The sequence below is a fragment of the Schistocerca cancellata genome, chromosome 2 (genome assembly GCF_023864275.1).
Source record: "Schistocerca cancellata isolate TAMUIC-IGC-003103 chromosome 2, iqSchCanc2.1, whole genome shotgun sequence".
In the NCBI taxonomy this organism is placed as follows: Eukaryota; Metazoa; Arthropoda; class Insecta; order Orthoptera; family Acrididae; genus Schistocerca; species Schistocerca cancellata.
In genome coordinates this window covers 125,814,412-125,841,200 of record NC_064627.1, presented here as the reverse complement: position 1 = coordinate 125,841,200, position 26,789 = coordinate 125,814,412, and the positions used below count along the sequence as shown (strand labels likewise).

The 26,789-nt window shown below is 42.9% G+C and overlaps 1 protein-coding gene across 1 annotated transcript; it reads right to left on the bottom strand.

Moving 5' to 3' along the window:
* Nucleotides 1–26,575, bottom strand: LOC126151670 (trypsin-1-like). The gene is made up of 5 exons (XM_049915960.1): nt 26,458–26,575; nt 15,944–16,077; nt 9,024–9,115; nt 535–647; nt 1–80 (listed from the first exon to the last, which is right to left on the bottom strand). The coding sequence occupies exons 1-5, from the start codon at nt 26,573–26,575 to the stop codon at nt 1–3; spliced, it is 537 nt and encodes a 178-aa protein (XP_049771917.1).
* Nucleotides 26,576–26,789: the final 214 nt, after the last annotated feature.

Here is a 26,789-nt window from a genome sequence, read left to right as displayed (position 1 = left end):
CTAGTCGTCAGCTGGAAGCATCGTGTCAGGGGGTATTCGATGATTAATCATTTTAATATCAAGACATTTCAACTTGTAACCTGAGCAGAATTAAGGGAGTTTGTACTAAAAACCTTTTACACATGTGCATATAAAATCTTTTGGGAGCTAGGCTGCGTCACATTCATCTTGAACTGCTTATCGAACTCGGTGTTTCGCCACCTTTGCTCGAATATTCTTCAGATGTCCTCTGGTGTCCTTGTGTGGCTGAACACTTGCAAGAGCGCAATCACCCAAAAGATTTTATCTTCAATGGCAACATTCATGAAAGCCAGCAAACGCATTTAGACATATTTTGCTCCGATACTTTAAAGCTATTACAAATACTGCACAAGTATAAATAGCAGCTTCCTCTGATAGTTCCAAAGTATCCAAAAGTTTATATCTGTTAGTCTATTTTCAGTCTGTATTTTCTATAATAACTGTGTACTTCACTTACAGACAGTTCAGTTGCGAGGTGTAACAGTGCCGTATATTTACCGGTTGAGAACATACCTTTGGGGATGACTCCGGCGTATGGAAGGCTAATGGGCTGTACGTAAGAGTTGAACGTGAAGGCAGTCCTCAGTCTGAAGACGGCGATGTCGTTGGGGTTCACGTTGTTACCACTGTAGAAGAACAATTGTTACAGAGCTACATATTGGCATAACAAAACAGAAAATGAATAATAAAGGTCCGCAGCTCGTGGTCGTGCGATAGCGTTCTCGCTTCCCGCGCCCAGGTTCCCTGGTTCGATTCCCGGCGGGGTCAGGGATTTTCTCTGCCTCGTGATGACTGGGTGTTGTGTGAAGTCCTTAGGTTAGTTAGGTTTAAGTAATTCTAAATTCTAGGGACTGATGACCATAGATGTTAAGTCCCATAGTGCTCAGAGCCATTTGAACCATTTGAATAATAAAGGAGTGGATAATAAATTAATAAACATATTAATATGTGTAAAATGTATGATGTCAACTATACTGACACAGAAAGGTAGGGCTAGATAACTGTCCCGTGATCCTCATAGCCGTAAAAAGACTACAGTGATCGAAATTCATGTACCTGTTTTTTACTTAATTCCCCCTTTCCTCTTCATTTTGTATCCTTGTTTAAGAAATCTGAGCAATGTATTTTCTGGGTTCTGAGATTACGTTTTGTTATTAAGGTAAACACTTCTTATTTGCTTCCTGTGTAAATTAAGAGACAACTCTTGCAGTAAAAAAGGTTTATGTTGTCCTTATGGAAATTCTATACGATACGACATGCTCATTTGTCCACCGATATCCCAGAGGGAACTTCAAAATTAATTTACATGACATGTAAAAATATTACTTGTCGCAGTTGAGGAAGGTCAGACGGCTCAGTGCGTAACGAACTCGCACATGAGTATATCAGTTGTCTGTTAAATGCGGTTGGAAGATGTACGGGAATAAACAAATTGTTTCTCCCTCACATAATATAGAGGGTTCGACAGGCTATCGGTGTTGGAAAATTCAATTCTCACACTCTTTGAGTTATTCTTTTACCATCCTTACATATCGTCAGGCCATACCATTCTAGATGTTTTCCTTTCTGCCAACTACACCAATACTGAATCTATTTTTATAGTTCGCTTGATGTCTTAATACCTAATCTATTCATTATTGTGGTTTTACAACACTTTTTTCAGTACATTATTTCGTTTGCTTGAGCCCTTCCCTCAATTTCTTTGTTAAGTGGTGCCCACACATATATCCCAAACGACACAGTGTTTTCTACGAAACCCCTACGCAGTACTTATCGTAGCTTTGAAAATACTGCTATTCCATAACACTGGATGTAGCTGTGTAGCTGTCTAGTTACGACCTTTCCTATAATTTTTAGTTCTGTACATCTTGAATATTCCTCCCCTCCGCTGTCAGTGTCACGTCTAAGTACTTACATTAGGTGGTGTGCTCAATAACTATGTAATTGGTTTTTAAGCAAAGCCCTTTCACCTATACAATCATAGACTGCGTCTTTCCATCTTTAAACCCCAATTCCCGCTTTCTTCCGCTAATTTTCTAAATGCACAACATATGTGTTGTACGTCATTTTTGGAACACAACCGACGACCAGCTTAGAGACAGAAATGATGACATTTTCTGCAAGACCCGTCCATCATTTTGCAGGACAATGCTCAAGCACGTACAGTGCAAGCTGTTACTGATTTGTTTGACTGATGGAGCTGCTAAGTACTATACCACCTACTGCACTCCCCTGACTTAAGCCCTCGTAAGTTCAACTCCATTTCTAAACTTAAGGAAACACTTCACGGCATTAGCTTAAGAACTGCTACAAATTCGTCGGGCAATAGACTGCGCCACTCGAACTGTCAACACAACTGGCACTGCTAAGAGTATCCTACGACTTCCACATCGCTGGAAACTGATTATACACAACGCTGGTGACTACTATGAAGGTCAGTAAAACTTTGAAACACGTATCTAATTTGTACGAGCTGTAAATAAATAGTAGCGAATATTAAAGTTCCAACCCTCGCATCATGGTAATAATAAATAAAGCAGATGAGCTATTAGTGTATTAAGTGTCAGTATATATGGGTGCAATTTAGCACTTTACATGTGCAGATCTATCATTAATAGAGGAGGAGCTGCCATTTACACAAAAAGGGTATAAGTACAAAACTGTAGAAGTAAGCAAGTTTTGTGTCGATCAGCACTCTGAAGTTTGTGCTTGTGAACTACAGTTAATTAATGTGGTGCTGATATTAGCAATAGTGCACAGGTAGGTCCCTATTAGGAGATTGGGAGCTATTCATAAAAAGTTTTATTCCCTGTTATGCTGTCTATCTGACAAAAAGAAGTTATTAATATATGGTGACTTCAATGTTAACTTCCCAAGGAATTATGACAGGAAAAGTGAACTAGAAGTGTTATTAATGACAAATAACTCAGAATCAGTGATCAACTTCCCTACATGTATACCTCAAAACAGTAGCACTCTAATACATACTGTATTTGTGTAGCACGAGGATGTAAACTAGCACATGCTTTCCCTGTGACAAATATATTATCAATCCATGATGCACAATTGAGTACCTTACAAAACATAGCAGGGAGTACAGGTCAGAAACCATTACTTTAATCAAACTGGTATCTATAAAGCACTCCAGAAAAAGTTTAAGAAATGTTAAATGGAAGATTTGTATAATAGGCCAAATGCTAGTGATAAATGCAATATTTTTCTTGATAAATTTATATCACTTTTTGAACACTGTTTCCCCAAAATAATTACTAAATTTAACACCAAGCACTTTTCAAAGATATCTTGGATTACTACTGGTATTAAAGTGTCTTCAGAAGGAAAAAAGAAAATTGTATGAGACAGCAAGAATTAGTAAAGACCCAGACGTAATTTTACACTATAAAAATTATTGTAACATTCTGAGTAAAGTCGTCAGAAAATCTAAAAATATGTGTATTAGAGATGAAGTTAACAAGTCGGGCAATACAATCAAATCAATATGGAATGTTGTTAGAAGACAGACAGGAAAAGTAACTAATAGGGTAGCTAGCATTACTATCAAATAGAATGAGCCATATTAACCAAACGTACACAAGCAGCTAATGTATTTAACAACGATTTCTGAAGTGTAGGTGAAAAACTTGGTGAGAATAGTTCAAAAGAAAAAACGAAGCAGTATGTGGAAGAGCCAGTTTTGAAAAATCCTTGTCAGATTAATTATCATTTAACAATATCTTGTGAAATTATGAAAATCATCAAATCTTTGAAAAATAAATGATCTGTTGGAGTGAACGATACCTCTGACAAGATATTAGTAGAATGTGGAACAGTTACAGCTGATGTTCTGAGTCACATCTGTGATGTATCGCTAACTCAAGGTTCTTTCTCAGACAGGTTAAAATATGCCACTGTCAAGCCTCTCTACAGCATTTTCAAAAATCGTCACGAACGTAATGTACTCAAGAGTGGTTAGCCATCTCATCAGTGATGGGATACGTAGTAAATCACAGTTTTGGTTTCGAAAATGCTGTTCTACTGAAATAGCAATATTCAATTTCAGTGCCCACATAATAGACGCTTTAAATAATAAAATGTCACCAATATTAATTTTCTGTGACTTATCCAAGGCATTTGATTCTGTGAACCTTGACATTATGTCATAGAAATTACAATTCTATGGTATAAATGGAACAGAATATGAGTGGTTTAAATCATATCTACAGAACAGGAAGCAAATTTATATGGTTTAAGTGATTTATGGAAGTTTCCCACTTCATCTATCTGGAGTGAAATTACGTTAGGTGTTCAACATGGTTCAACCATGGGTCCCCTTTTGTTCTTGATATATATGAATGACCTCCCATCTTATCTGAAAAAAGAAGCTTAACTGACACTGTTTTCTGATGATACAAGCGTAATTATTAATCCAGTAAAAGAAACTCCAATAGAAAATGATACACTCCTGGAAATTGAAATAAGAACACCGTGAATTCATTGTCCCAGGAAGGGGAAACTTTATTGACACATTCCTGGGGTCAGATACATCACATGATCACACTGACAGAACCACACGCACATAGACACAGGCAACAGAGCATGCACAATGTCGGCACTAGTACAGTGTATATCCACCTTTCGCAGCAATGCAGGCTGCTATTCTCCCATGGAGACGATCGTAGAGATGCTGGATGTAGTCCTGTGGAACGGCTTGCCATGCCATTTTCACCTGGCGCCTCAGTTGGACCAGCGTTCGTGCTGGACGTGCAGACCGCGTGAGACGACGCTTCATCCAGTCCCAAACATGCTCAATGGGGGACAAAAGGTTCAAATGGCTCTGAGCACTATGGGACTTAACTACTGAGGTCATCAGTCCCCTAGAACTTACAACTACTTAAACCTAACTAACCTAAGGACATCACACACATCCATGCCCAAGGCAGGATTCGAACCTGCGACCGTAGCGGTCACGCGGTTCCAAACTGACGCGCTTAGAACCGCACGGCCACATCGGCCGGCAATGGGGGACAGATCCGGAGATCTTGCTGGCCAGGGTAGTTGACTTACACCTTCTAGAGCACGTTGGGTGGCACGGGATACATGCGGACGTGCATTGTCCTGTTGGAACAGCAAGTTCCCTTGCCGGTCTAGGAATGGTAGAACTATGGGTTCGATGACGGTTTGGATGTACCGTGCACTATTCAGTGTCCCCTCGACGATCACCAGTGGTGTACGGCCAGTGTAGGAGATCGCTCCCCACACCATGATGCCGGGTGTTGGCCCTGTGTGCCTCGGTCGTATGCAGTCCTGATTGTGGCGCTCACCTGCACGGCGCCAAACACGCATACGACCATCATTGGCACCAAGGCAGAAGCGACTCTCATCGCTGAAGACGACACGTCTCCATTCGTCCCTCCATTCACGCCTGTCGCGACACCACTGGAGGCGGGCTGCACGATGTTGGGGCGTGAGCGGAAGACGGCCTAACGGTGTGCGGGACCGTAGCCCAGCTTCATGGAGACGGTTGCGAATGGTCCTCGCCGATACCCCAGGAGCAACAGTGTCCCTAATTTGCTGGGAAGTGGCGGTGCGGTCCCCTACGGCACTGCGTAGGATCCTACGGTCTTGGCGTGCATCCGTGCGTCGCTGCGGTCCGGTCCCAGGTCGACGGGCACGTGCACCTTCCGCCGACCACTGGCGACAACATCGATGTACTGTGGAGACCTCACGCCCCACGTGTTGAGCAATTCGGCGGTACGTCCACCCGGCCTCCCGCATGCCCACTATACGCCCTCGCTCAAAGTCCGTCAACTGCACATACGGTTCACGTCCACGCTGTCGCGGCATGCTACCAGTGTTAAAGACTGCGATGGAGCTCCGTATGCCACGACAAACTGGCTGACACTGACGGCGGCGGTGCACAAATGCTGCGCAGCTAGCGCCATTCGACGGCCAACACCGCGGTTCCTGGTGTGTCCGCTGTGCCGTGCGTGTGATCATTGCTTGTACAGCCCTCTCGCAGTGTCCGGAGCAAGTATGGTGGGTCTGACACACCGGTGTCAATGTGTTCTTTTTTCCATTTCCAGGAGTGTACAAATAACGTCGCTGGAAAAGTTATTGATTAATTTTCTTGCGAGTGGGCTTGTTCTGAACTTTCAAGAAACACAGTATATTCGATTTTCTGCGGCTGGGACTACAGTTCCTTCAATAAATATAACACATCAACAGAAGTCAGTAGGCAGGGTATTGCATACTAAGCTTTTGGGTGCACACAAAGATGAGAATCTTAATTGGAAAATTAGTGTTTTGGATCTCCTAAAGTGACTAGGTTCAACTACTTTTTTAATAAGAATAATTGCTAATTTTGAGGATATGGAAATTAGCAAACTAACATACGTAGCATACTTTCACACTCTGATGTCATACAGAATAATATTTTGGAGTAACTCAACAGTTAGGCAAAAAGTATTCGATGCTCAAAAGAAAATGGTTTGAACAACATGTTTGGCTCACAGTCGCACATCTTATAGGTATCTGTTTAAAGGATTAGGAATTTTTGCAACAGCCTCACATTACTTTACTCAGTAATGAAATTTGCTTTTGCAACAACATGGACCAGTTTAAAAACAACAGTGACATTCATGATTATAATGCCAAAAGAAAGAAAGACTCTCACTATCCTCCATTTAACCTCACTGTGGGACAGAAAGGGGTAAAATTAGCTACTGTAAAACTTTTCGATAAATTACCAGATAAAATAAAATGTCTGACGGACAGCAGTAATAGTTTCAAAAGTAAATTGAAATGATATCTCCTTGACAGCTCCTTTTATGCCATAGGTGAATTCTTGAAAAGGAATAAATAAATCTATAGGTATAATATGTGCATTTTGTGCCATTTAAGGTAATGGAGTAGAAAATAAAAATTTCATTAAAAAAACCTTGATTCATTGATATGTTTCTTATGCAACTGACATGTTCCACGTCATAACAGTTACCGTAAGATTGATCAGTGATACACGTAACTAACTAACTAGTTATCGACTCCAGGTTCTTCCATCATGTTTTTCGGTAAGTCTTCTCTCATAGTGGTCCTCAATGTGCTGTTTGCACCTATCCACTCTCTCCTATGCTTTCAACAGTGGAATTTCCACTGTTCTCTTAATGATATAATCCTTGCTTTTAATTTCGCCGAAGGTTGTTTTGACTTTTCTGTATTCTGGGACAGTCCTGACAATTATTTCATTTCCGTTTTTTCACATTTTTTCTTGTAGCCATTTTGCCTGAGCTTTCATGCTCTTCATGTTATTTCATTTCTAAGTGACATGTGTTTCTGTATTTCTCTGGACATTTTCTTACTTCCTTCTTCTGCCGATCAAATTAAGTATTTCTTCTGTTATCCGTTGTTTCTTCACAGTTATCTTCCTTGTACCTACATTTTTCTCTGCAACTTGTGCCGTTTTCGTATTTAGATATGACCATTCCTCTTCAACTGAACTCCCTACTGAGATGTTCACTATGGCAGTATCTATAGTCTCAGAAAAATGGAAACGTATCTCTTAATTCCTTAGTGCTTCTGGATCCCACTTATTGGTCATTCATTCTTTCTTTAGCTTACTCTCCATCGTTAACAAATTGCAATCTGCGTCAATATCTGCTCATGGTTGCGATTTACAATCCAGTATCTGATTTCGAAAATTGTGCCTTACAATGATGTAATGTAACTTAAGTCTACTTGTATCTCCCTCTTCTCTTATGATTCTTGAACAGAGTATTCGCTATTATAATCAAAAATTTATCGAGTACTCAGTCTTTATCCTCTCACTTGTACTACCAAACCCACATTCTTCCGTTAACCTTTTCTCCTATTCTTTTCCTATAACGTCATTACAATCCTCCATGACTATTATGTATTAATCTCGCTTTACGTATTGAATTCTCGTCATCTTCTGCTAGCTACATCGTCATGAATACCTGAACTATTGATGTCGGTGTTGGCTTACTGTTGATTCCGGTGATAACAAACGTGTCTCTGAACGTTTCAAAGTAACTCACTCTCTGCCCTACTTTCCAATTCATAACACATGCGACTTCCCTTACACCATTTGCTGCTGCCACTGATATTACCCTACAGTCGTCTGACCAGAAGACTGTCTTTTTTTTCTCTTTCGCTTAACTGGCGCCCACTGTATCTAGATTGAGCCACAGCAGTCCCCATTTCAGATTTCCTGTCTTCCCTACAATGTTCAAACTTCTGATACTCCAAGCTCCGACTAGTAGAATGTTATCACTTCGTTGGTTATTCAATTGTTTTCTCATGGTCACCATGCCCTTGGCAGTCCCCTCCTGGGGATCCGAATCTTTTACCAACGGAGAGATCATCATGACACTTTTTCATTTACAAGCCACATGTCCTGGGGGTAAAAGTTATTATCTTTAATTCAGTGGTTTCCATTGTCTTTCGTAGAACACTGCTGAGTCTTCCGCGTTTTATGAGGAGTTTCCCACCCCTAAGGGCAAGGGAGTGTCTTGGACCTCTCTCCACTCCTCTGCCCTCTCTGAGAAGGCCGTTGGCATGATGATAGTAACTTCTTAGGCCGGAAATCTTTGCCCGCCATTGCTGACGATTTTTATTGACAATTTAAGCAGTGATGGGGTTCTAACCCAGGGCCGAAGACGTTTTCGTTACTAATCAAAGACGCTATCCCTAGACCACAGGTACATCCTTTTTAATCTGGACGCTTCGTTATTGGTCTTCTACTCTTATAGGTCCTTCTACTAAGCAAATACAAACAAATGGGACGAAGAAATATTTGAAGGATACGGACTAAACACCATAACAAGGTGCGACATGCTAAGCCTAAATACTTCCACTGGGTGACGTGATGATGATGATATTTTAAACATCTGCAAACTGTAACAAATGCAGAACTTAAACGCACAGGAGTTGTTTAGTTAGTGGAATTTACATGCACGCTGTGGAACTAACTCACTACATGTACTCACCTTGGGTAGTCGGGGTGCGGGATCATTTGCGAAACCCTTGCCTCCTGCTCCGTGCCTTCGTCAGTGCTCAAGTCGAGTTCTCCAGCCACTGCCTGGAAGAATAACTTGGACTTATCTCATGCTCTTTTCCACAGTCCAAGGGACAAACTTTAACAGCTGTGTGATATTAGAGAGCCTGTCTTATCCTTAATCACGATAAAAAGTTCCTTTGGACATCCATGCATGTCCAAAGGAACTTTGCATCGCAGTTAAGAATAACACAGCCACTACAACATCGCATTTACTCTCCGATACCGTGCTCACGGCTTTCAATCAAAATGTCTCATCTGCGCAAGTATATACGTAACGTATGTAAGAGTACAGGTTGTACACACGACGACATACGAAAGTTTGGTTGTCAACGTGAGCCGTGCACAGATAGCGAAATGGTAAGGCCGCCGCTTTCGATAAGCGGGAAACCCGGGTTCGAGTGCCGGTCCGGCACAACACAAATTTTCACTATTGTCATTTCATTACACAGCTGATGGTTGTCCATATTCGCATCTGCGAATACATTTAATGTATTTACCAACTTCTGTTGTCGCCGCACTGCCCGTTCCTTTGGACATGCACGCATGTCCGGAGGAACTTTCCGTAGTAATTCGGAATGAAACAGAAACTGCAATATGGTATTAGAGGTGCTTGGGTATGGTGTTGCCACTGAGAATGTAGCACAACTACATCACCAAATTGAAAATGTCAGTGCAGCTGTGGGGAACGAGATGAACAGAGTCTGTAACATTCCAAGAGAGGTAAGAAGTCCTGCACTTCACTGCTTTTGTCTTCATAGACATCAGTTTGAACACTTGTAAGTAGGCTGTTTAGGTTTTTATGTTGGTAACGCCACGTAGCACTCTCTATTAAAACCGCTGACTGGGCTGTGTACAGTCTGTGTCTGGTGGGACTCGTTGTTAGAAGTTATACGCCATTGTAGCGTTGGGCAGTTGGATGTGAGCAGGCCAGCAGTGGTGGATGTGGGGAGAGAGATGCCAGAGTTCTGAGATGTTAATATGAGCGGACGATCTGGACGTGTGTCGGTCAGAAAAAGGAAATTTATTAAATTGGATGTAACGAATTTATATACATATTATGACTTTTGAAGATTATTAAGGTAAGTACATTGTTTGTTCTATACCAAAATGTTTCGTTTGCTAACTATATGCCATCAGTAGTTAGTGTCTTCAGTAGTTAGAATCTTTTATTTAGCTGGCAGTATTGGCGCTCGCTGTATTAAGGTAGTTCGAGTAACGAAGATTTTTGTGAGGTAAGTGATTAATGAAGGGTATAGTTTATTGTTAGTCAGGGCTATTCTTTTTTAGGGATTATTAAACGTCAGATTACGTTGCGTTAAAATATTGTGTGTCAGTTTAGAACTGATCAGAATTAGTAAAGAGAAAACAGAATCAGTACGTTCAGTTTTACTCTGGAGTTCGAAAATCAAGTAACATAGAAGTTTTACCAACACAGTCATTGATTCATTCAAAGGGGAAGTTTCACAGTGCGTAGTTGTGTTTAATTTCGGGTCCCTATATATAGTTGCTTTCTGAGAAGAGCTTATTTTCTGTCCCACCTGTAATCCCTACTTAATTATGAAATTAAGCAATTTCAGACAAAAATCTATTTAACGTGTTACTTTCATTGTGTTGCATTAATCACAACCACAAAGTGTGTATAGTAACTTTTGAATCACCCTGTATATACACGATGTCACGGAGATGTTGCGATATTCTTCGATGTGTTTCAGAGGGTGCTTTGAGGAACAAATCTAAGATAGAAACCCGTGTTCGGAAACGTCGTCCTACGAATCTACAGAGCGTTGTTATAGGCACTGGCGCCTGTTGGTACGCCACTCCTTCGACTGCAAAAATGACTTGGTACGCTGACAGATTGTAAGTGGAACATCGCGCTAAGATGTTTGTTATTCAGTGATTGTGTCTGATTGCCCCGATCGCCAGTGGAGAAGATGGAGGTAGCTGCTGCTCCGTCGCCTTGGTAGGTGACACTGGTTTCCATCTAAAGTGTATTTCCAGGAGAAAAATAAACTGTGGATTGAAATCTTTGTCTGAAATTGTCATCCAGAGAGGAAACCGAACATCGTATTCGTAGGAAGCAAGGTCTTTCTACATAGCAACTAGCTCCATCATCTCCTCTGGCGATCGTGGCGGTGTCACGATCGCTGAATAACTAACACGCTCCGCCTACAGGCCGTCAGCGTACAAAGTCACGTTTCCTGCCAAGGGGGTGGGCTGGTGGCAGTTGCCGAGCCTATAAATATGACGCTCTGTAGCGTCACTGAATGACGTTCCCGGTCACGGGTCTGAATGACGTATGCAGCAGACTGACAAGGTGGACATAAAAACTCGGTGAGTCTGAGTATAAAGCAATACACAAATCAGGAAGAAAAAACAACATTGAAATGCTGACGAATTAAGCAGAATGATAGCGGTAATTCAAGCACTGGATCAGGACATTGAGGAATGGCTGTCGGCACAGAGTACCAACAAGGAATCTAACGACACAGAAGCAAGCATCAGTTCAGCGTGCACGACGGTTTGTTGTGTTGGAAAACTAATTTAGGACAACGGTTGGTCATGCCAACAGTGTTGAAGGAAGAAGCACTACATAGAATCTATGATCATGTAGTGTCGGACCATGGAGGATGCCGACCGACGAATCAGGGTGGGGGAAAAATACTAGTGGAGGGGAAGGAAGAGTGATGTTGATCATCACATTAGAATTTGTGTAGTATCAAAAGCACATACTGTTGCAGAGGTGATAGAATAATTTAGTTTCATTGAGGTGGATGAGTTAGGACTATTCAGCCGAACACCAGCGAGTAACCATTTTGTGCTGACAATAACAGAATTTTTTTTCTCGTTACATAGAGATGATGCCAATACCGGACCAACAGGTAGTCACAGTCACACTAGCATTTGTGAACAGGTAGATACTGACGTCTGCGGTGCCTGGTTCAATAATAGTGGACCTGAGCACAAACTTCATGTCGGACCTGATTAAAGAGCTGTGACTGTTGTCAAGAGTAAAAAGATTAACAACAGTAGGAGAATAGGGGCCTTGTACTAATGCTCAATATGCACTGAGGGAGAGGAAATAATCTATATGTATTGTTTTCTTGTTAATATAGATAATTTTTGTCTTGTGTATAGTATAGGTCGTTTGTGATATTGTAGAGGAGGCTGTGTGTTGCTGTTAGGGTGGAATGCATGGGTAGTATATTGAGATGTGCTGTCAGTTACAGTGGGGTTCTGAAGGGAGGGGTGGTGATAATGGTCCCTGTTCTCAGCTTGTCATTTGGAGAAAGGGCCAGAGGGGATGATTTCTAATTGTGGCAGTGCCGTATCACTTCGCTGGATCCAGAGTGGAGGTACTTCAGTATCATCAGCTGGATGGAGGAGTTGCATTTTCAATTGCAAGGAGGCTAGACGAGATGCTTTCAAGGATACAGCTGTTACCAGATAGTAACGATATTTTTAGTGAGGACACCAAGGAACATAGAAAGCTATTCGGGGCATTTACACCATTTAAAGAGCAGATGTGGGAGGTAATCAGTTTAGAGGTAGCATTTCGTGTCCTGCATGAACGCAGGAAGGTAAAAAGGGGATACACGAGGCAGAATTCAGAAGACTGCATTTGGGACAGTCGACGCAAGTGATGTGAGCAAACAGTAATCGCATAAAGATATCCATCAGCTGCTTCACAGGCAGTTAAGTACATTCTTGTTACCACCTGAGCAATATTTAACATGTTAGTGAGAGTTATTTGCTATGAGTAAGGAAAACTTATGGAAGCAAGGTGTTTAGAGTTTCAAGGTACTAGGATGTTGATCAACAGACTAAACGTGATGTCATGTGATCTATGTATCATTTACCAGTCAATGTGATCGGAATTACTTTGTTGCATACGACACAGCCACCGCTGTACTGTCAAGATAAACGATTTGGGATATCCAAACAGAACCTTACCTTTTTTTAACGACATCTGGGAACCCAGCCTGGACCAGTCATTGAGGCAAATGAAAGATGCAAAAGAGGGGATGTTGTATCTTGTAAGACGATATTGGATGGTAGATGTTAAGTAACCGTGACCTTGAATGTTGCAATTCCTTGCGCCAGGGTGACTGACTTTGTTTTGTTTAGCCTTGACATATCTGAGGGGATGTGCTGTTCAGAGACCTGATCCAGGAACGATTCATGTTGCCATGGACTGGATTCCCTGAGTGAGGGATGGAAGATTTATTGTTAGGTTAAAGATAAAAGTGGTAATCGTTTAGTAGTAGGAATAATTGGTCTAGTTGTGATTGTCTTTATTTATGGATTATGGAGGGAACTAAACAGGGAACCTGGTCCAAATAAGACCCAAGGGGTCAGGTCTTCTCTTTGGAGGAGGCCAGTGTAGTGTCACTACCCAGTCATTTAGAAAAAGTAATAAGTCTTTTTGTAAAAGTAATAAGAAGTCTTGAGAAAGCGGTCATGGGGCATTGCATTGTCAGCACAAGTGTGTTGCACACAGGTCAGAATAACATATGCATAAGGGGATTGCAAGGTGAGGCTCACCGTACTTAGAGAAAATCTGCGGCAATATCACAGCAGGCAGATCAGTGTCACCACACCGGGGCAAGTCTCTTGTTATGGGCGATATGACTAGGGGCCAGGTTTTAGAGAAACAAATGCACATCAGAGCGATTCAAATATGTCTGGATTTTGAGGCAGAAGGTATTCTTGTATTTCTCTCATCGCCAGAGTCCTGCAGCACGAGCACAATAACCATGCTTGACAGTGGGATGACTGGGCATTGCCAGCAACAGCCATGGGTTTGCGACTGGGCTGTATCTGCTGCCATCACTGAGCCACTCATGGGATTTGGTGCTTTAGCCTGACCAACTTGCCATCTATGCCCGATGTCACCAGCACCGAATTACTAGTGGGATGCCACTGACATCACAGCCATGTCCCCCAGAGACTGCAATCCTGCCACAAGTTTATGTCATCATCACAGGGAGCCTATGCAGTGTCCAAGGTGGAAGCTGCTACCCATATGTCAGGGGCAGGGAGGTGTGCTTACCTCACTGAGCTCTGATGTACCATGAATTGGAATTAAATAAAGGCATTATTTACTGTCAACAGTGATTGCACTGGGCCTTCTCGCCTGGCACCAACACTCACTCCTCCCCTTCTCCCTAACTGCCACTGCACTCTTCAGAAAGGTGTCAAAGTGGTCACCTCCTCCAGGCATTCTTCAGCACACGACTGAGGACATTATCAGTTCAATAGGTCGAGTATGTCATCATATCTGCACAGTATTTGGTGCTGACATTGTTGATAGCAGGAACTTACAATCCAGGATACTGAGTTCATTATGTCCTAATGTGATTTATCGCTACTACACTGCTGTGCTGTGGTGAAGATTTAAAGTTGGACAAAAATAAATCAGGCTGTTGAGTTCTGAAGTCTCATAAGTCAGGCACATGCTGTTGGAGCTCGACTGGCTCACATGGACCTTGTAGGATAGCTACGTGATCATCAGGGGCCACTGTATTGTGGGAAAAGATACTAAGTAAAAAATATGTAATATAATAATAATAATAATAATAATAATAATAATAATAATAATAACAGAGAGAGACGGAAGGATTAATACTTACATTAGAATTTGGCAACCCTCATATTCTCCCTGGGCTCAGTGGTTGATTTCTACTGCTGATACTTCATAGTGCCAATCGGCCAATGTACAGAGCACAAATTCTAAGCCTGTCAGGTGAGGCCGGATACCCTGAAGCGTGGTGGCGGTGGGTGCGAGGTGAGGGTCAATGCACTACATGAGTGGGAGAGGGTATTCCACTTTTGTATCTTAAATTATGGTAACTAAGATTAGATGTACATAAACGTAACTTGGGATGGTGGCAGTCAATTCTTAGTAGTAAATTATTGTAATAAAAATGACAGATATGAGATTTATACAGGTTCGTAAATTACGTGGTTTGCTTACACAAGGGGAACCAGGCCATGTGGCAAGTTTGTGTACAAAAGGGGAACAATGCCCGCATTTGGCCTGAACTTGCACAGCTCCACTACTTGTGTGATCACATAAAACACATAATTAATTTTTTCTGAAGACAGATTCCCCGAGTTCCGAGTGTTACATGCTTGTGACATGAGTGTTCACGACTTTACCTCTGCAGGTATCCATGTAGAATATATTATTGACAATGCAAACAGCATGATTACAAGTGTCAGATTTGCTGAACAATGAAATTCTCCGTGTTTTGCCTGCATCTGTAAAGAAAACTTAGTTCTGAAAGCATGGCATTCTAAAAGCTTTACGTTTCGTCATGCTCGTATTTTTATATAATCGTCCTGATGATAATGTGTTTTACGTTTAATGCTCACATAGAATGTCAGAGAAAGTCTCCATCAATCTAATCAATGATGCTTATGCTGTTTGGAGACATTTACCTTTTGAGCTCTATTTGACTTCCGAGGGCTTAATGAAATTTGTTTATTTATGAGTCCCACAGTGGTGAGGCAGTGTTTGAACACTTCTCCTGTTAGATGCTGTCCAGAAATTGTTGAAATAGGAACTAATATTTAACGAACTTTAAGCGGTTTTTGGAATGGCTTCTACTGTTCCCATTTTTATCCTCAACCATTTCATCCGTTCAGCCCTCTTGCGTAAGTTACCAGTTTTGCTGTTATTTCTGTGCAGTGCTACCCTTTAAATTTGATACTACATTGGCATAACTAACAGAGGTCTCGCGCAGTCTGCTAGCTTGCTCGTATAGTAAGTCTTTTCCCTATCTCACAGTCTGATATACCAGCAGATCCTCAGTTGTTATTTGAACGGGAAGTTTAGCGTGTACTCACAACGTAACTGCCGAGATTGCTGACACAGTGGGCTGCTGTGAGCACGGATGTGCTGGTGATGATGGAGCCTCCACAGTTGTGCCTCTTGATTAACAGTCCCCCTATCTTCAGCGATACCAGATACGGAAATTCACCTGCAAAATTGGTGAATAATTAATGTAAAAAGACGACTGCAGTAGGGCCGATGTTGACAGATGTCCTAAGCTACTGTCGTAGTACAAAGGGAATTTACTGAATCGTGTAAATTAACTAAATTAGAAGAATAAAAGTCTAATGAAAAATTTAAGAAATGTATTACTGATGTATATCTTTTATACTTTTTTCCTGTGTTAATTAACATCATCCCTTTGTTCGTTCCTTATAAGTCATCATCTAAAATTTTCGTCGCCAGTTTGTTTATTTGTGACACTCTGGGTAATTATGTCCATAATTTCCTTGAAGAAATATAGCAACCTGCCACTTTATATATTGCCAAGACGCGTTTCGGGATTTCACTCATCTCCAACTGGCGTAATACTCCAAGGTGATAAAAGTCTTGGGATAACGATAAGCACATATACAGATGGAGGTAGCATCGCGGCCACAAGGTAAAAAAGGTCAGTGCATTGGTGGACTTGTCATTTGTACTCGGATGACTCACGTAAAAAGGTTTCCGACCTTCTTTATTAACAGACTTTGAACGCGGAAGGGTGGTTGGAACACGACGGATGGGGCCTTCCATTTCGGATATCGTTACGGAATTCGGTATCTCGAGATCCACGGTATCAAAAGTATGCAATTTTCAGCCATTATCTCTCAGCTCGGACAATGCAGTGGCCGACAGCCTTCACTTAATGACAGGGTTGTCAGTGCTAACAGACAAGAAACACTGGGTGAAGTAACTTTAGAAATCAATGTGGGACGTACGGCGAAATCTGGCGTCAGTGGGCTATGGCAGAAGACGACCGACGCGAGTACCTTTCCTAGCACCATGATATCGCTTGCTGCCCCTCTGCTGGGGTCGTAGCCATAGCGGTTGGACCCTAGACAACTGGAAAAACTTGGCCTGGTCAGATGAGGCCCGACTTCCTTTGGTAATAGAGCTCAATAGTAGGAGTGTGACGCAGATCCCACGAATCCATGGACCCAAATAGTCAACAAGGCACCGTGCATGCTGGTCGTGGCTCCACAACACAGTGGACAGTGTTTACAGGCAATGGGCTTCGTCCTCTGGTCTAACTGAAACGATCACTGACTGGAAATGGCTATGTTGGGCAACTTGGGTACCATTTTCCGCCATTCAAGGACTTCCCAAACAACGACAAATTTTTGTTTCTGGGCCACAATTGTTCGTGACTGGTTTGAAAACTTTCTGGACATATCGAACAAATGATTTGGCCACCCGTATTGCCCGATATGAATCCCCTCGAACGTTTATGGGACGTCATGTAGAGGTCACCTCGTGCACAAAATCCTACACCGTCAGCACTTCTGCAAATTTGGACGGCTGTAGAGGCAGCATGGTTCAGTGTTTCTGCTGGTGACCCCCAGAGACTTCCTGAATCAATGCCGCATAGAGTTCCTGCAATAAGCGGGGCAAAAGGAGGTCCGGCATGATATTAGTAGGTACCTTATGACTTTTGTCATTTCGGTGTAGATTTATAGCTTCATCGTCACTATAATTTCCTGTACTGAATTTTGAAACTTGCAACTGCCTTGCGCAAACTAACAATTTACGGTTTTCATGTTTATCAAGTTGTATGTTGATATTTAAATAATAGTTGGGTTCCCTTACTTTTATTCTGTAACTTTTAGTTCCCATTTTCGCTTTTGTATGCACGGCAATGAGACTTTTAGCTTCCATGATTCACTGATGCAGGACAACATTCACATTGCGGGTTACTTATGAGTGTGTTTATTGCACTTATAAAGAAAGTCAGGTTCCAATTTATTATGCATTCTGAAATTGGTCCTGAAGTAATTTTTGTTTATTGACTTAATAATGCAAACCTTAAAAAATGATACATGCCTCTGTGCTACTAAAAATGAGTAGTTTCACTTATGGGTTGAAAGTTGTCCGTTCATTTGGCATTGCTTCCAATTATAATTTGTTTTTAGCAGGTCGTGATACCTGTATTTGCTCTATTTTATAGAAGTCTGCTGTAATCAGTTTATATTGATCGTAACAATGCCAAGGTATTTTCCATAATACACTTTACCAAGGGTACTTTATGCCCAACCGAAATAATAAAAGGTTAATAATAATGCTTAAATTGCTGTTGAATTATATTAACAAAATACTTTTTAATGAGTTACTATTGTGTAAATAGGGTCCAGAACGTGAAAATACCACTTAGCACACTCTTAACGATATCAATGCACTTTCAATAACTAGATTTCGTGAGTGCCACAAAAATATACCAAAAAAATGAAAATTTAGTTCATTGTTATTGACTTTTACACTCATCCTGCTTTATAAAGAGATGCTGATGTGTAAATTAGGCTCTGAACCTCGAAATACTGTACGACATTTTGGGGAAAGTGACATCTGCTGCTCAGTTTAAAGGCAACCTTCCACTCTCTGCTCTTACTGTAGTCCGTCCAGAGAAACCGATGATACTAGTCTGTTCTGACACCAAGAGGAAGACGTTTTTTGCCTGGTCCACGCCGTTGAGCGTATACTACAGTGTACAAGGAGCTAGGTGCCACTATTTCAATTGCGAGAGGCGAGGATAGACTAGCGTAGCTAACGTGTTATTTACAATTAATCCGTGAGCAGGGACTGGGCCGTGTTCTTTAGCATAGCAAAATGGATGCCGATCTGTTGCACAAATTAATCATATGGGAGCTGATTATAGCCCAGTAATTTTTTTTCCTCTTCGTCGTGTTGGTAACTGAATGTTTCTACTATCACCCGAAGTAACAAACAATTTTGTGTTCGTTAAAGAATTACGAGATGCAAACGCTATGTTGCGTTTGTCTGGCGAGAGTAAAAATATTTATTTGTGGGTCTGAATGTGTATGCTAGTTTGTAAATTTGTTTCTCCATATGCTAAGGTAGTATTTCAAAATAGCTACCCATTCTTTGTCAGTCGATTCGTGGAATCTATGCCATGTCACAAAGCAACTATCTCCTCTCTGTTTCACTGGCAATCACCAGTTGAGCTGCCCTTAAGAAATATTAGTAATAAATAGCTTTACTGCCCGTGCTATGACGTTTCAGATGCTAATAAGGGTAGACAAATGTGTGCAGCATTGCTGACTGTTGTTTTTAGGACATGAAGCTGTGTAATCCTGTTCACTATAATGGTGTTAATTAAGACTGATACTCAAGATTCAGGTACTTATCCAAATAATGTAACTGTTCCTTTCATACCATATCAACACTACTGGCCATTAAAATTGCTACACCAATACGATAACGTGCTACAGACGCGAAATTTAACCGACAGGAAGAAGATGCTGTGGTATGCAAATGATTAGCTTTTCAGAGCATTCACACAAGGTTGGCGCCGGTGGCGACACCTACAAAGTGCTGACATCAGGAAAGATCCAACCGGTTTCTCATACACAAACAGCAGTTCACCGGCGTTGCCTGGTGAAAAGTTGTTGTGATGCCTCGTGTAAGGAGGAGAAATGCGCACCATCACGTTTCCGACTTTGATAAAGGTTGAATCGTAGCCTATCGCGATTGCGGTTTATCGTATCGCGACATTGCTGCTCGCGTTGGTCGAGATCCAATGACTGTAAGCAGAATATGGAATCGGTGGGTTCAGGAGGGTAATACGGAACGCCGTGCTGGATCCCATCGGCCTCGTATCAAAAATGGTTCAAATGGCTCTGAGCACTATGGGACTAAACCTCTGTGGTCATCAGTCCCCTAGAACGTAGAACTACTAAAACCTAACTAACCTAAGGACATCACACACATCCATGCCCGAGGCAGGATTCGAGCTGCGACCGTAGCAGTCGCGCGGTTCCGGACTGAGCGCCTAGAACCGCTAGACCACCGCGGCCGGCGGCCTCCTATCACTAGCAGTCGATATGACAGGCATCTTATCCGCATGGCTGTAACGGGTCGTGCAGCCACGTCTCGATCCCTGAGTCAACAGACAACAACCGGGACGTTTGCAAGACAACAACCATCTGCACGAACAGTTCGACGACGTTTGCAGGAGCATGGACTATCAGCTTGGACATCATGGCTGCGGTTACCCTTGACGCTGCATCACAGACATGAGCGCCTGCGATGGTGTACTCAACGACGAACCTGGGTGCACGAATGGCAAACGTCATTTTTTCGGATGAATCCAGTTCTGTAAACGTCATCATGATGGTCGCATCCGTGTTTGGCGACATCGCGGTGAACGCACATTGGAAGTGTGTATTCGTCATCGCGATACTAGCGTGATGGTATGGTGTGCCATTGGTTACACGTCTCGGTCACCTCTTGTTCGCACTGACGGCACTTTGAACGGTGGACGTTACGTTTCAGATGTGTTACGACCCGTGGCTCTACCCTTCATTCGATCCCTGTGAAACCCTACATTTCAGCAGGCTAATGCACGACCGCATGTTGGAGGTCCGGTAAGGGCCTTTCTGGATACAGAAAATGTTCGACTGCTGCCCTGGCCAGCACATTCTCCAGATCTCCCACCAACTGAAAACGTCTGGTCAATGAAGGCCGAACAACTGGCTCTTCATAATACGCCAATCACTACTCTTGATGAACTGTGGTATCGTGTTGAAGCTGTATGGGCAGCTGTACCTGTACACGCCATCCAAGCTCTGTTTGACTCTATGCCCAGGCGTATCAAGGTCATTATTACGGCCTGAGGTGGTTGTTCTGGGTACTGATTTCTCAGGATGTATGCACCCAAATTCCGTGAAAATATAATCACATGTCAGTTCTAGTATAATATATTTGTCAAATGAATACCCGTTTATCATCTGCATTTATTCTTGGTGTAGCAACTTTAACGGCCAGTAGCGTATGTTTACAAAATGAGACTTCAGGTTTAGGGCACAGCTAAAGACTATGAACACAAAGTTAACACTGTTTAGTTTGGTTCACCACTTTTGGAAACCAGTATTAACTGTTGGATATTTTGATTAGACATTTATTAGCTATGCTTTATTACGAGGGTACGTATGTGATTTTATAGGGGATGAAACTCATACATTTTGCATAGCTTAAATGTTTCAGGGTTTAATTATCACTGTTTTTGGGATGTGTTATTGCTTTTATACTCACAGACACGGCTTTAAGCGTGCTTGAGAAGTCTCCGTATCCCTCTTGACTTGGTACAATTAGAGAGTTAAGTATCTGATTGGCACCTATTTTAATTGGCACCCATTTGCAAAAGAGCAGCTGAACTTCACTTAGTGGCGTCAACAACGCATGACCTCATTAAGAAAGATTAGAAAATTGAAGTAATGAGAAAGATGTTCGTGAATGTATTATCTGACACCGGCACGGGCTAGCGAGGCGCAGCCTGGTCTGCTTTGCTACCACGATTTGCAAACGTCATCTCTCGCTCAAGAGTGTATTTTCTGATGAATGTGCGACGTATCGCAGTTCCACAAAAGTTAAGTTATTTTATGGTCTAAGGAAAATTTTCACCATGTGCAAGGGAGAAGAATGTGCCTCATGTTATGATATAGGCCAGGATGTCGTCACGTCCAGCGATATTTTTCGAAAAGTGCAATAATGTGTATTCTACTTTCGACACGTTGAAAACGTGGTTAATATCTCAGTTAAAAGGCAAGGGAATCATGGATCATTTGTAATTGCAGCAGGACGGAGATCCAACGTAGTCTGGTGTTCAGGTACGCGAGTTTCTTGATGAACAGTTTGGAGGCCGTTGGACTGCGGGTGCTTCGGTTACAACTCCACATCCATTGAAATGGCCACCACGAACTCCGGACTTAACACGCAAGACAACTCATAAAGGCGAGTAAGCAAGTCTCTTACAGCTCACCGTCGGTACATGACCACTGCTGAATTGCACAAAAATGTTGAGGAAAGCATTGGAAGCATGGCACCTACGATATTCCGCAATATTCTCAATCAGGACATGAAAACGGATAGATCTCTGTGTAGGGCGAGTTGGTGCGCATAGTGTTCTAACGAATACATAAATTGGTGTGTATACACAGTATACAGTATACTGTGTTGATTTATAGGTACATTTTCTTCTTCTTGCATTAACTACATAAAAATGCTATGTTAGCAATTAACTTTACTGGTCACCTACCGAGTGAGGTAGTAACTGGCAAGCATAGACAAAAAAATAACTAAGTTAAGCTGAATGTTACAAAATTGATAAGGGATTTCTTAAATATATGAAGTGATATTATACATTTTATATATATTTACTAGGCTAACGTACTGGAATAAGATTTACGAATGAATAAAGCAAGTAATAAATGACTTACATTATAAGGAGTCACTAAATTCTCACTGGGGGGAACATAAGTTATTGTCTTTTTTTTCTTATTATACTTTTTTTTCTAGGACTGCACTTGAAGTCTGGAAAATTCTTAAAACCATTTTGATCGGCAACTTTGTGGGAACACGCTGCTCTGTATCGGAGTATAAGTGCGTCAATGAATGTATGCATGCTATGCATGTAGATGTACGCGAAAGAAGGACTACAAGTTACCGAAAAAAAGCTATTAACTAAACATAAACATACAACTTGGCTCGGTAAACGAATTGCTATTTTGACCAGAATAGCTTCCTTTCCGCAGGCTGTGTCCTTAAACCTCCCCCTCCCCCTCCCCCCCCGGGTCGGCCCCCCTTCCTCCTCACAACTAAGTTCCATTAGTACCCTTTTCGCTCTTGCTGAAAGGAAGCTAAGCTGCGTAACTTCTAGGAATAGCACTTCTGGAAGAAAGGCTATTGTTGAGAAATGGATGAGGCAAAACATAATGCATTTATTTATTCATTTAACCTCTTGTGCTAAGGGCCAAAACGTCCTCTCTTACATCGACCCAGGGTTTTAAACGTACAGTGGAGGAGGCAGAGCTAAGTGTTTGACGTCCCGTCGAGGGCAAGGTCATTAGAGACGGAGCACAAGCTCAGATTGGGGAAGGATGGGGAAGGAAATCGGCCGTGTAATTTTTAAGGATCCATCCCGGCATTTACCTGGAGCGATTTGGAGATATAACGGAAAAACTACATCAGAATGGCTGAACACGGGTTTGAACCGTCGTACTCTGGAAAGCGCGGCCAGTGTATTAACCACTGCGTCACCCCACTCGATGACACATACGGTAGGTTGTCTATTACATCATAGTTACCTAAGAAATAACAGTTTTGATATAACTAGTGTTACAGTGATTTTATTGGTAGTGTGAGTAAATTATACTGTCTATCAACTAACAAAGTTAATACTGCAATTTCTAGGACTACCGAAGCTGCAGCCACTAATAGTGATATCAATGATAATAATAATAATAATAATAATAATAATAATAATAAGAGCAACAACTGTGACTCTAATAATATTAATGATAGTGCCATATATAAGAAATGTTTATGTATCTACCAAATAGGTGTTTTCCGATATAGCGAGTTCTGTGAAAAGAAAATTTAAGGACACTACATCGGCCAAGAATACTAGAAATGAGGGTGATCAGGTTGGATAGAGGGATGTACAAGGGTAACGAGTGCTTGCAGGGACAATGGTGATCTTATTGTTGATTTAGTAGAAATGCCACTACCTGTGTTCTGAAGTTGGAGATTCTGTTTAGTTGTCTAATACAATGCGGGGTGTTGTCCCAGAGTCGTGTTTCTGCTACTGAGAACGACTTCGAGAAGGTGCCTGAACGGTGGAGTGGGACAGAACAGATTTTTTTTCTGATTGGAACGGATGTTTCTGCAGTGTTGTGTTCAGAAAAGAGCGTTAAGGTCGAGGAGAGAGGGACAGTGATGACTGATAAGACAGTAGAGAAGACAGAGGGTTTGGAAATCTCTGCACTTGTCTGCACGCAGCTGAGCATGTGATGGTGAAATGTGACCAAAGAGTCGAAGAATACAGATATAACGAACACAGGCACTCGTAACCAGTTCTAGGAGCCGTGAGCTTTCTTCAGAAAGGCCTTCCAGGTTGATATCGCTGTAATCAATAACTGGAAGTGTGTCTGTACAAGTTTGTTTTTGAGCTCAAGAGATGAGAGCTTTTTATATTTTTGTCGGACACTGAGAGATGCCAATGCCTTCTTATTAATTATAATTACGTGCTCATTCCAACTTAGATTTTCGTCTGCTATAACTCTTATACTCCTTGCTGAATGATAGATATTGATGTGTGCCCCATTTATGGTTAAAGGCGACAGGGATACCCGATACATCGGGCTAATGTGCCTAGAATGATGAACTGTAACATGTTACCCTGTGCCTATTTTGATAGTAGACACAAGTCGATTCTGAGATTCTCTGTAGCTGCCTTTAGGTTTATAGGATTTGCACTAAGACACAACTGGAGTCATCAGGGTAAATGTGGTATTTGCAATAGGAAAAGATTCGTGACAAGTCATTGACGTACAATGAAAAGAGTATACGACCTAATACCGAACACTGGAGACGCCTGATGCTACCTGTCTCTATTGTGGCCTTATGATGCCGGACATGAACCACTGGTGGCAAGACATCACTTACGACCGAAACCATTGCAGAACACTGTGCGAGAAATTTGGGCTGCGTCAGTTATTACTTCTAATATTAAACTTAAGTTTGCAGTGGGATCTGTGTTGTTTGATAGCTTCCTGGCAGTGTGCCATACGAGGATTCTGACCCAGAAGCTTGCCTTACGTACTGAGTTATCCAGGCACAGCCACGACGCGTCCTCACTTGTACCGGTAACTATCCCCTAATTTTCAGACTATGAAAATGAGAGCTTTTCCCACGATAGGTAAGGTTCTGTGTTCGCGTCTTACGCGGTACACAGTTTTACTCTACCAGGAAGGGCACAACCCTTTGTACAGATACAGGCTGCTTCTGGGAACAAGTGGGCAGTGTCAGTTACCTGAAGAACTACACTCCTGGAAATGGAAAAAAGAACACATTGACACCGGTGTGTCAGACCCACCATACTTGCTCCGGACACTGCGAGAGGGCTGTACAAGCAATGATCACACGCACGGCACAGCGGACACACCAGGAACCGCGGTGTTGGCCGTCGAATGGCGCTAGCTGCGCAGCATTTGTGCACCGCCGCCATCAGTGTCAGCCAGTTTGCCGTGGCATACGGAGCTCCATCGCAGTCTTTAACACTGGTAGCATGCCGCGACAGCGTGGACGTGGACCGTATGTGCAGTTGACGGACTTCGAGCGAGGGCGTATAGTGGGCATGCGGGAGGCCGGGTGGACGTACCGCCGAATTGCTCAACACGTGGGGCGTGTGATCTCCACAGTACATCGATGTTGTCGCCAGTGGTCGGCGGAAGGTGCACGTGCCCGTCGACCTGGGACCGGACCGCAGCGACGCACGGATGCACGCCAAGACCGTAGGATCCTACGCAGTGCCGTAGGGGACCGCACCGCCACTTCCCAGCAAATTAGGGACACTGTTGCTCCTGGGGTATCGGCGAGGACCATTCGCAACCGTCTCCATGAAGCTGGGCTACGGTCCCGCACACCGTTAGGCCGTCTTCCGCTCACGCCCCAACATCGTGCAGCCCGCCTCCAGTGGTGTCGCGACAGGCGTGAATAGAGGGACGAATGGAGACGTGTCGTCTTCAGCGATGAGAGTCGCTTCTGCCTTGGTGCCAATGATGGTCGTATGCGTGTTTGGCGCCGTGCAGGTGAGCGCCACAATCAGGACTGCATAAGACCGAGGCACACAGGGCCAACACCCAGCATCATGGTGTCGGGAGCGATCTCCTACACTGGCCGTACACCACTGGTGATCGTCGAGGGGACACTGAATAGTGCACGGTACATCCAAACCGTCATCGAACCCATCGTTCTACCATTCCTAGACCGGCAAGGGAACTTGCTGTTCCAACAGGACAATGCACGTCCGCATGTATCCCGTGCCACCCAACGTGCTCTAGAAGGTGTAAGTCAACTACCCTGGCCAGCAAGATCTCCGGATCTGTCCCCCATTGAGCATGTTTGGGACTGGATGAAGCGTCGTCTCACGCGGTCTGCACGTCCAGCACGAACGCTGGTCCAACTGAGGCGCCAGGTGGAAATGGCATGGCAAGCCGTTCCACAGGACTACATCCAGCATCTCTACGATCGTCTCCATGGGAGAATAGCAGCCTGCATTGCTCCGAAAGGTGGATATACACTGTACTAGTGCCGACATTGTGCATGCTCTGTTGCCTGTGTCTATGTGCCTGTGGTTCTGTCAGTGTGATCATGTGATGTATCTGACCCCAGGAATGTGTCAATAAAGTTTCCCCTTCCTGGGACAATGAATTCACGGTGTTCTTATTTCAATTTCCAGGAGTGTATATTTACCAGATGATGTACAGTTCGGATTATAAAGGAACTTTTGGGTGAATCAGAAGGGTGTACTCACCCATCGCGGCGTCGTGGCCGCCGTAGATCCGGCCTATAGCGACGCCCTGCCTCCTGGCGGGCCCAGTGTGTGCAACACGGCGAACCGGCAGCGAGGCTCCTGCAGTGTAACAACACATTACGACACGGCCCATGTAACCTCAGTACGTGTATTGCGATAAGAAATTACCTGCTGCTACCCACCTAGCACACAGGCTGCGGAGGCGAGTAGCACGAAAACACAAAGTCGTAGCATATTGCAAGAGCTGAAAGGTTCTGCCTCTCTCACTGCTAAAACGAAACAATCAGACTCGGAGAACCGTGGCCGTCTCAGCAATTAAAGCCAGCCGACGG